At 45.1% G+C, this 11773-nt stretch overlaps 2 protein-coding genes across 2 annotated transcripts in view; one reads left to right on the forward strand and one right to left on the reverse strand.

Moving 5' to 3' along the window:
• The window catches only part of Apip (APAF1 interacting protein), a 20052-nt gene extending 11912 nt beyond the window's left edge, over positions 1–8140 (reverse strand). Inside the window, exon 1 of the mRNA XM_013352581.2 lies at positions 8011–8140. Coding sequence (XP_013208035.1) covers positions 8011–8064 — 54 coding nt within the window. The 5' untranslated portion in view covers positions 8065–8140. The remainder of the gene's footprint in view (positions 1–8010) is intronic.
• A 226-nt stretch (positions 8141–8366) lies between these two features.
• Pdhx (pyruvate dehydrogenase complex component X) overlaps positions 8367–11773 on the forward strand; it is a 66814-nt gene continuing 63407 nt past the window's right edge. Inside the window, exon 1 of the mRNA XM_005364085.2 lies at positions 8367–8560. Within this exon, the coding sequence (XP_005364142.1) occupies positions 8401–8560 (160 nt within the window). The 5' untranslated portion in view covers positions 8367–8400. The remainder of the gene's footprint in view (positions 8561–11773) is intronic.

Below are 11773 nucleotides of genomic sequence, written 5' to 3' on the forward strand. Positions count from 1 at the left end.
ACACACACACACACACACACACACACACACACACACACACACACACACACTTTAAAATAACAAAAATTGGGGCTGGACAGATGGTTTAGAGGTTAAGTTCTATATCCCCTTGCAGAGGGTGGGAGTTTAGTTCCTAGCACCCATGTCAGGAGGCTCACAATCACTCCTTATTCCAGTTCCAGAGGAGCCAGCACCCTCTGCTGGAGTCCTTGGGAACTGCACTCCTCTGTACATATAACATGGAGCTATACACATATACACAGATGTTTAAACATACAATTTAAAATCTCTAAAGTAAAAACACTTGGTACAAACCATGTGGTACAATACTTGCTTCCTTCCGTTTTAAAGAGTTAAAGTTCTTGAACACAAATTAATTACTTAAAGTTAATAATAAAATGGAATTCTTAACTTTTCTCAAGGAAACTAGCCAAAAATTTCTATGCCCCATATAATTTGCTGTTTCCTTTTCTTGGGGAACATAAATGCTATTTTAATTACATATTAAATACAGCTAATGGGAAGACTCCTGCAGTGTTCCAATCATTAAGACCAAATTTGCGCAACAAATTGCAAACATTACAGAAAAATGGTCTATTATTATACATCTCCCTTTCCTTTTGTCTTTCCCCAGTTCTGAAGTATTAGAGCAATTAGCCAGCCTCCTGCTACAGCCTAACACTGACAGGGCAGCACGGTTGCTGCATCTCCTTCAGTCATTCAGATCAGCAGATACAATTCCGGGGAAGCCATGGAGACCTGGCAAGGACACATCTGTGGAAGATGCAGCCACTCAAGCTATGCAGCCCGAGAGGGTGAAAATGGAAAAGCTGTCTTCAAACGGGCAAGAAGGCAAGGCTTAGCTGCTGTCCACTGCTCCCCTGGAGGCCAGTAGTACCTGTCAGCTGTCGCCAGAGCTGGCTTTCAGTGAACATAATAACTACATGATATGAAGCTAAAGACTTTCCACAATGGCTGTTAGCAGAAGCGCAGCTCTGGTGTGGCAGACACAGACTATATTACAAACATTAGAGTGTAAAGAGCTTTTGTTCCACTTTGAAGGCCTCCCAGCCTCGCCTGTCACAGACATGCCTACTTATGCCCAACAGGGCTCCATTTATTTCCTCTCCTCGCTCCTTTCACTTAAAAACCAGCACACACCTGGACCCAGGGATCCCTGGGAGACTCTGACACAAACACAAACTGTCAGGTGGGGGGGCACTCAAAGCATATGTTTATTAGCACAAGCAGGGTCCCCACTGTGGTCCAGGGATACTTTCCAGGGCTTGGGCTTGGTTTCCTTGCAGGGCTCAGTGATTTCCCCAGACTTCTGAATTTCAACACTGTGGGAGCCCACAGAAGGGGTCAGTTCCACCGTGACTAAAGGTCAGAGAGCTCTGGCCTATTCCTGCTCAAGGTTATAGATAAGAGGTTTGACTTAACCTGTGGCTACTAACAAGATATCTTGACCCAGGTGTTTTGGGTATTAAGATGGCCCACAGAGGTGGATCTGGTCCACCTTGACCAAAGGTCAGAGAGTTCAGGCCAATTCCTGCTCCTTCAAGGACGGGACAGCAGGTTTGTCCCAGGGAGTGACAGCCTACAGGATGCTTGGCCTAAGGTGTGCTCAAGGTATTGTTGCTTGATGCTTCAGGTATTGAAGAGGTCATTGCTGTTTGTTCTTTATATCATGGTAAAGCAGTCTTTTGCCTTCCTCCCCCGCTTTTTGGTGTGTGTGTGTGTGTGTGTGTGTGTGTGTGTGTGTGTGTGTGTGTGTATACCCTACCTTTTGGGGTATAAAAGCATATGGAAAATAGATGCGGGTGAATTCAGTATTCACTGGGTTGCCCTCCCAACTGTAATCTGTGTCTCTATTTCTTTTATATCTAATCCACATGCCCCTATCCTGGAACCTATGAACCCATCGAGACTGGACCTGACAGATGTCACCCCAATGTGGGACCCCAATACAACACCAGTTTTTTGTTTTTAGTTGGGGGTGAGGGTGCACATGCTGAGGTCAAAACACCACTTCATGCAGTCAGCTCTCTCCTTCTACCTCTATGTGGGCTCTGGAGAATGAACTCAGGTCAATGGCTTATGCAGCAATTCCTTTACCCGCTGACTCAGTTCACAGGCCCATGGGTAGGTAGTTTTATTAATTTTCAGGAATGACATGTGGTTGCCAACTAATGACACTATTTATATTTAACTCTCCACTATTACTATCTTCAGAAAAGAGTGGATTTTAAACATAGTTAGGAAAATAACGTCAGAGTAAAGGGTAATCTTTTAACGTGAATGCAATGAATTTGCAGAAATTGATATTTCCATTGCTCTTTGTAATGCCAATACCTTCTTCCCAGGACTGACCTTTTGAGTAGAAGTTACACTTTCCCTGTTTGATCTCCTTGTCTGCTTTTTCTTCTCCTCCAGTTCATCCTCCATTCTACCTTGAGTACTGAACTAACACAGTCCTTTGATCATGAGTTTGGACCCTCAAATCAACAAGTGCTCAAATACCATTTCCTTGATCTGTTACGTCCTTTTATGTTCTAATTTATTTTTCAAGTATTTCAGTCATGTTTTATGTAAATCCCTCAGTTCTAGTCAAAGTCCTTAGTGAATCAATTACAAGGTGGCTCTTAGGGATCACTGAATCCTGTCTGTCACACTGATGGTCTGCCCTCATGGTGCCAGGGTTGGCCCACGCACTAACCATGGCAGAAGTGGCTACTGTGTTACTTCGCAGATGAGGCTGTAAGATGTGAGAGTCAGTGTTGGATCCTGGAATCTCTCTCTGGGACCACTGGTTCTTTGCGGAGCCAGCCCATGCAGAAGGCCACCACAGCCTGCAGATGGCACTTTGAGGAGCAGATCTTCCTTGTGCGGTCCATCCTTGATGTGACTATTGCTCAGACAACAGCCTGAATGCTCCCTCATGAGGTCTTGGTCCAGAACATAGCCGGGTTGCTCCTAGATTCCTAACCCTGAGCATCTATAGGATACAATGAGTGCTGTTTCCAGCTGCTAAATTTTGGGATGGTTTGCATATAGCAATAAGTAACTAAGCCATGTTTTCCTCCCCAGCAAGAGGAAAACTTTATACTGTTGCTGCTCATGCTGGATCCCCAGTTGTTGCAATTCTCTCGAACGCTGGTTAGCTTTTTCTCAAGCAAGATGCAGCCGCCCCCTTCTTCCTCCCCCACCCCACCCCCCCGCTCCAATTCTGTGCGACGGCATTTGCTCTTTGCACTTGTTTCCTGTCATTTATTATTTACCTCACTCCTTCAGCCAACCAAGCCTGAGTGCTACGCACATGATAGGCCCTGACGAGGGAAATATACATAAGACCTACTCTGAGGAGCTTAATCTGTAAACTTCTCAGTTATGAGATGATAATGTATAATACAAAATGGGTGGAGCACAATGGGAGAAGAAGCTATAGATAGGGAGGAAAGGAATTAGGAAGGGGTCTTGAGCTCACGGGTGGTAAGAATGTTTCACAGGTGGACAGGGGAGGATTCAGAAGATGGAACGGGCTACAAATTAGGTTTTGCGGATGAAGGTGGGGAGTCGGGGAGTATCTACCTCTTCAAAACTTTGAAAATATAGTGTGTGTGTGTGTGTGTGTGTGTGTGTGTGTGTGTGTGTGTGTGTGTCTGTGTCTGTGTGTGTTTTGTCTGCATATATGTCTGTGTACTACTTGCACGTCTGGTGCCCACAAAGGCCAGAAGAGGGGGTATGGATTCTCTGGAACTAGAGTTACAGACAGTTGTGAGTCACCATTTGACCTCTGGAAAAGCAGCCAATGCTGTTAACCACTGAGTCATCTCCCCAATTATTTTGGAGACAAGGTCTCTCTGAACCTACTGTTTCAGCTAGCCTAGCTGGCCACCAGGTTCTGGGAGCCCTCTCACCTTCATCCATTCCAGGGCTGGCGTTACAGGAGCGTGCAACCGCGTGCAGCTTCTACATGTTTGCCGAGGATCCAAATCAGGTCAGCATGCTTCAGTGTCTACAGAGCCCGCTGAGCCATCTCCCAGCCCTCATATCCAGTGTTCACACATCTGACTATGATAGCGGAGAAAAGATACTGAAGGGCAGTGTGGCAAGCCCACGAGTATTGCACAGTCAATGTACATAAAGGTACAAAGTAGCCTTTGTGGGGAGGGGGATACTAGAGACTGGGGACTGCTGGGCACTGCTGCTGGCAGTGTTGAGGACCCTTTGGAGGGTAAATAACCAGGATGAAGTGAGATTAATGAGCATAGTTGGAGCATATTCCCTAACAACATTTAGCTCCTTGAGGGGGCACCAAGGGTGTCAGTAAGTTAAGTCAGCCTTAATTACCTTAAGTAACAGTTTAAAAAAAATTATTTTAGTTATTTGTGTGTGTGTGTGTGTGTGTGTGTGTGTGTGTGTGTGTGGGCATGACACCTGTGTGGTCAGAGAATAACTTGCAGGAGTTCTTTCTGTCTTTACCATGTGTGTCCTGGGGACAGAATTCAGGTTGTCAGGTTTGGCAGCAGGTACTTTTCCCCACTGAGTCATCTCACAGGTCCCCCAGTAACAAGCACTTTGAAGAATAGGATTTGGAAGCCAGACCAAAGTGAGGATCACTCACTTTATTTAGAAATAAACGAAATTTGCAGGTATAAAATCTACAGACTCTTTCAGTAATGTTGCTATGGCAGGGAGTCCTAGATAGGAAACAGATGGAAAGTCAACACAAACAATCCCTTTTTATATGTATTAGAACTCATTTTTCAGACAATGTAACAAAATGCCTAAGCTACTACCATGAGGAAAGGCTTATTTTGGCTCAGTTTTATAGGCTCCATCCATAGTTAGCTGGGTCTATCACTTTTAGGCCTTTGGTGTAGTACAGGGCAAAAGGTACATGGTGGCACAAATGGTTCACCTGATGGCCAGGAGGGAAAAGAGAAGAAGGTACATAGGGTATACCATGCCCTTTGGGGTCACATGCTCAAGGACATAAGGATCTTTCGCTAGTCCCCACCTTGTACAGGTGCTTCTACCTCCAAATGGTGCAAACCTAGGGGATAAGCCTTTACCATGTAGACCTTTGGGGACACTCAACATTCAAATGATAGCATTTGCTAAGAGGCAGAGCTGGAGGACAAGAAGAGACGGAAGGCATAGAGAGCTATGATCTAATAAACAGGCTCTCTTGTGTGGGGGAAGGGAAATGAGATTGGAAGAACAAGGAGGTAATTGCCTTCAGCCAGCGAAAGAATGAAGATGCTGTCAACAACAGGAATTGCCAACATTTGCTGGGTGCTTGTTCTGTGACTGTTAAAGTATGGCCTACTGTATCCTTATACTTATACTAACCCTATTATACTAAAAGATGAGCTTGTCTAAGACTACCAGATACTAATGGCAGAGCCAAGATTTGAATCTGGGCGCTATGGATACAGACCCCACTCCTTTACTTTAAATTACCCTGTAGTGGGCAAAAAGGAGAAACAGAAGTTGAAAAGTTTACATGTAACAGCTTTTCCTGTCATTGCGCTTTCAGGGGCAACACGCTTGGGGCATGAGATGAAGGGAGATGGTAAGGCTTTGGAATAAGCGCCTAAAGCAGCATGAGAGGCACCTCCCCGGAGGGACAGCACAGATTCGCTCATCCATTGGGCTGACCTCTCCTTACCTCTTGTGGGTTCTCAGCAGCTTGGGGAAGAGAGGTTCAAGAAAAGACACGAATTGCCATATAGTGTAAAGGATACACGGGTACAGGGGCAGCAATAGGTATGAGAAAGAAAACTGTGTGACAAACAGACAAGGATGGGCCGGGATGGATATGGTCAGGAGGTAGGCTAAGTGCAGGGAGGTGAAGGTGGGCGGGATGCCGAGAGCAGGGAAAACACGAGGCAGGGATTAGATGGTCTTTGGTTGTAGTGTTGGTGCAGAACAACCAGGATCACTGCTAGATCTAAGTCATGCCCACCTGCAGCTGTCCCCACCTCCACCCTAGAGTGAGCGTCATTCTCACTAACAGCACCCTAGAGTGAGCATCATTCTCACAGCCGTAGTGAGATGACAAGCACTCTGCTGTGATTCTGAAGTCATAAAGGGCCCAGCATTTTCACTTTCCTCAGTCCAGGAAATCTGAGCAAACTGACTGTAAATACCACTACTCATTAGCTCCACGGGCCTTCTCTTTTTCAGAACCCTGTACGAGGGAGAACCTTGTTGTGTCTCTTGGGACTGACTTCTGTCCCAAGAGACTGTGCTGTGTCTTGTCAATAACCTTCCTGATAATCTCTGACAGAAAAGGACGATCTGGGTCAGCTTCAATGAAATTGAACCTTCCAGTCACTATACACAACACCATGATAGGTAAGGCAAAATAAAACAAATAAAAGTGATGCCTTCCTGAGTTTTCTCCCCCAGCTTGGCTTTCTAAGTAAGCGGAAGAAACACATTCTTGGTAAGTTCTAACTGCTACAGTGTTTTGCTCAATAAACACTGGATGAACTAAGATCATATTTCTTACATTAAGAAAAGCCTTGTATCGGAGGGTTCAAACTTGTATCTTGTGGACTTTGCTGGCTTGTTTGATGCTCTGTTGGTGAAGACTTCCAAGCAGCTAACACATGGACAAATCTTAAAAGATACATAAATTAACCAAGAGAAAAAGTAGTTAGGTGTCTGCGCTGGCTAGTTTGATGTCAGCTTGACACAAGTTATAGTCTTCTGAGAGGAGGGACCCTCTATTGAGAAAATGTTTCCATAAGATCAGATTGTAGGCAAGTCATTGGGCATTTTCTTAGTGTTCGATGGGAGAGGGCTCAGCGCATTGTGGATGGTGCCATCCTTCAACTGACAGTCCTGGATTCCATAAGAAAGCAGGTTGAGCAAGTCATGAGGAACAAGCCAATAAGCAGCACCCCTCTGTGGCCTCTGCATCAACTTCTGCCTCTGGGTTCCTGCCCTGTTAAGAGTTCCTGTCCTGACTTTCTCCGATGACGAACAGTGGATGGTATGAAGTATATACCAAACAAACCCTTTCCTCCTCAAGATGCTTCTGTCATGGTGTTTCACCACAGCGACAGTATCCCTAACTAGGGCACAGACCAATCAGATTTACCGTGCGTTAATTTGATCTGTATAGTACTTAGAACCCAAGCCAATATTTTTAAAATCAAGACAAATTCACACAAAATGTGACTTCCTATTTTCCCTCAAAAATAAAAAAAAAAAACCCAGAATTTAACAATGAGTCCATACCGCCACACAGCATGAAAAAGCTAGACGTGTGTGATAGGCTGTCCAGTCAAGGTGGCTTTAAGAGTTTTCATTCGGATTTCCTCAGAATCTGGGTCATAAACACTTCTGCTCTCAAGACATCCTAGCAATGATTCTGATATACTGCTTTCATTTTCCTCACCCACCTGCCTAGGGATGGCACCAATGACATGTGTCCTATGTGCAAAATCTCCCTCTCAATCGTACCTAACTTCAAAGCTTTCCTTATGAATTTAGGGAAAGCCATTTATTCAAGAACAATAATGGTTGACAAATGTTTTTGCACTAAAATTTTCCTGGGTTTTATTTTTGAGACCTTTGACCCTAAACAAGGCTAATAAAAGGGGATAATTTCGTGGATTTCCCTTGAGTCTTCTGCAAGATTTATCACAAAGTAGTGAAACGTTGTTTCGAAACTTTGTTTTTCTAGTTCTCTTGTTCACCATTTTCTTAGCACGTAGAAGGTATTCCATAAGACTGTGGCGTGTTTAACTGAAAGAAAAACGCATGCACCCCGAGGGTTTCCTTAAAGAAGAATCATTTCCACTATCTCCCACCTCACAAATAAGGCAGGCTACTCAAAAGGGTGCTGTCTTCCAGGCGCCAGGTCAGCACCGGGTAGAGCAGCCCTACTAGGAGTTAGGAGAGACCTCGGACTGGCGCGGACTGGGCTAGGGATCGGGCATCGGCTCCGACCGAAGCCCCACCCCGCATGCCGTGGACCGCCGTTCTTACCTGCACGCTGCACGGCCGCGAGCAACAGTCTCTCTGAGCGTGACAGCCAGACATGGTTGCGACCTGCGCTCGGTTATCCGCCGCGCGCTCTTTCCAGGCCTAAGCGTACCGTAAGGATGCAGTTCGGGCAGCCTGGGGGCGGAGCAAGGGCGAGAGGCGGGAGGCGGGATCTGAGAGAGCATCGCCCATTGGGAGAGCCTGCGCCGGCGCAGACCGGCTGGTGGGCGTGCCCAGGAAGACTGGAGGCGGTGCTAGGAGGGCTGGTCCACGAGTCTGAAGGTGAGGAGCGTGCATTGTGGGCGGGGCTAGCCCCTGCAAGGCGGGGCGTGGGCGGGACTTGAGGCCGTCTATCTGTCCGCGCTGCGAGCAGTCTCGGAGAAGGCCGGGAAGATGGCGGCCTCCTGGAGGCTTCGCTGTGACCTGCCTCTGCTACGCTACCTCCTGGGCTTCGGCAGCCGTCGAAGCCTGGGCCTGGCTCAGGGTGCTGCTGCATGGCCTGTCGGACGCGGAGCGAGCTGGAGGTGGTTTCATGGCACTCAGCTGCTGCAGGGTGAGTGGCTGTCGCTCGCTCTTTAGCTGAGCAACGGGCCTGGATCGGGGCGTTCTTGTTTGGGGGACCCACTTTTCGGAGGGTAGGTGCCGAGACTCCCGGTTCTCTTTCAGCCTCTTCCAGGAACGGGTCTTCTGACTTAGCCTGTGGCTTGCGACAAAGGACCTCTTCAGACTTGGGAGAACTTGACTCGATACCTGGCCTCCAGGGTTATATGGCTTCTCTATGACCTTGGTTTGGAATTTGGATTATTTCGATGTTGGGGGGTGGGTGTCTGTTTTAAATCCCCCTATTTTAGACCCTTTCCAATTATATGTCAGTTTTCTTTAGTTTTATCATTCATCTCTAACGTAATAAAGCTGCCTATACACTGTGACCCATCCTTATTTCATTCAAAGGGCCTGTTCTTTTTGGGAAACCTTAAATCTTAACTCCACTTAATGGCTCCTTTGCAACATACAAGACTTAATGAAATCACAGTCATGACCAGAATGTTTCAAATAAAACATGTAGCATGAGATTCATACAGCCTCTTACACAAAATTTCTCCTAAGTAATGATATTGGACTTAGAGATATACCCACTGTCCTTCCATTGTTTAGCATACAGTGTATAAAATGGCAGGCCTTTCTTACCTGTGTGAGTGTGGGTTGGGGTTTAGGATGGGGGCAGAGAAGACAATTTTAGAAACCATTAGACATTTAAGTCATCATTCTTAACATCCTCTGGTGCAATAGGCATTGCCCATACTTTCTAAGCTGTCCGAGGCCCAGAAACCAAACCAAACCAAAACACAGCTTATACAGTAAAATGGGTGCCTTGGGGGGTTCCTAAAGAGTGGGTAATGGGGACAATTTATCTAAGTCATTTTTGGTATGTTTAATAAATGGTCCCTCAATAGTGGTCTTAACAATATAAGGTGTCATAGTTTCTCTGTCCTGTCCTCATTCATTCATTTTTTTAGAATTGAACCTTCCTACATGTAACTGGAACACTGACTCAGGTGGTGTTAGGGAGCTGCTCCTTCCATTCTCTGTGAGCTTTGATGGACCTCACTTTTGAGACTCCCTGCCTCAAAACATCATGGAATGTTAAAAGCTTAGAGTTGTGCAGGGTTGGGGCGGGGGATATGCCTGTGAAGGGTTTTACTCTTGCTCTGGAATCTTTTTGAGAGTCTAAATGCCCTAAACCATCCATAAAAAGAAAGAATATGTGCTTACACACAAGAATGGATAATTTCCAAGATTTCCTCACAGTCAATTGCTTCTGCTTTTGGAAATTTACATAGGCAGTTTCCGTCAAATAAATCTTGTCTTTTGCCTGTTCCTCACCCTCTACCTCAGACGTACACATTGAACAACTTGTCTCTAACCATTCCATAAGGAAGAGGGTACTGAAGAGAATAGTTTCTTATCGTTGCTGCCACTATCAACTTAAAGCACAAATTCATTGTTTTATAATTCTTGGGGCAGAAGCATAAATTGGATGTCATCAGGCTAAATTCAAGGTGTCTAGCTTGGCCTATCTTCTTTGGAGGTTTCCTTGGGGTTTTTTTTTGTTGTTGTTGTTGTTTTGTTTTCAACTTTGAAGGGCTTCCTAGATTCATGGGCTCCTAGCTGCTGTCTACCCTCCAGCTCAGTACTGGCTAGTCTAGTATCGATCACATTTGTATGTCTCTTGCCACTTCCTCCTGCCTTCCTTGCGTGTTGTTGCTGTGTTGTGCCCACCTGGGGAGTGGATGTTCTTCCTATCTCAAAATCACTTGATAATGACCGTAAGTGCACATTCATCTTACTTTTTTCTTGTTATGTGTGTAACATATTTGTAGGTTTTGGATAGAGAACTCTGGTAGGGATGCTGAGCTGCATGGGGGCCCAAATTTGTCTACCAACTCTTACCTATAGGCTTTTGTTAAGTTCCTTGAATACAAGTGGACTCTTAGGGAACATGAACTTTTGGGCTGTGTTTTCATCTTTATGTAGAAGGAGTTTCCCCATGAGTTGGGTAGAAATTGTATTTTAATAAAAGTAAGCTGCTTTTTTTTTGATAATCAAAGACTATGAATTAGGTACATTTATTGAACCTATTTCTCTTTAACACACTTACATAGGATTTTAAAATCTGTAAATTTGGAAGCACTTGTTTTTACCCCTCTACTAAAAGGTATCTGTTTGCTGCCTTTGTGAGCTATAGGACATGCTGTGTGCCTAGTACTTCTTAAAATTTTTTGCTAACTTCTCCCAATGATCTAAAACTTTGGCATTGTCCCTTTATTCGGGTAAAACTACAAAAGCTCAGAAAAATGAAGCCATGCAGCTTTATTGTAAGTAAACCAAACAATGCTCTCTGTGTTTATGTATAATAGACCCTTCTTTCATTCTTTCAACTGAAATGCTTTTTGAGAAGGCAGTGTTACTTGTCACTTGTGTGATTGCGTAAAGGAACAAATGCTTGTCAGGTAGTGGCCACATGGCAGCCTACTTAGAAAGTGTGTTCTACTCAGCAGAACACATTCTTGGAATTCTGTCGTATTTTTTTGCGTGCAGTCCTGAATTTGTTTGATGTCCTTATTTTTACAGTATTTAGAGGCTACTTGGGAGAGATCAACAATGAAGCAGGATTTCAGTGGTGTATACAGTGAGCTCTGGGCAGTAGGATAATGATGATGAAGCAAGGAGTACCCAGAGGAAGAAGTGGCAGTCCTCCCAGGCTGAAGACACAGCACAAACCCCAGAAGCCACACGTAGTGGTTACAGATGACACAGATTTGGAGTTGGACTTTCTCTGTTAGTACCTTTTTAGAATAGATAGGATTTGGGCTAGGTTTTTTTAAATTCATTCCCTTGGGTAGGAATAGGAGTGCCACAGCACGTGTGTGAGGTAAGGACAGCTTGTCGGACTCTGTTCTCTCCTTCCGTCATGTGCGCCCTAGGGGCTGAACTCAGCTCATCGTATTTGGCAGAGAGAGCCATTTCTTCAGTCAGAGTCTGGGATTCTAAGGTATTTTGCATTACCCCAAGCATTAAGGGCTATGTTGCTTGTGTTTAGCATCACCTCTACTTGTTCTTTTCATGTTGCAGTGATGTGTTGGAAACTAAACACCCAAATCCACTTGATAATGATATTTTGAGGTAGAGTCACTGGGGAGGGTTAGAATTAGGTGATGCCAGAAGAGGAGTGGCTCCATGATGGATGGCATCAATGTCTTAAGAA

Source organism: Microtus ochrogaster (assembly GCF_000317375.1).
Source record: "Microtus ochrogaster isolate Prairie Vole_2 chromosome 14 unlocalized genomic scaffold, MicOch1.0 chr14_random_1, whole genome shotgun sequence".
NCBI classification, from domain to species: Eukaryota; Metazoa; Chordata; class Mammalia; order Rodentia; family Cricetidae; genus Microtus; species Microtus ochrogaster.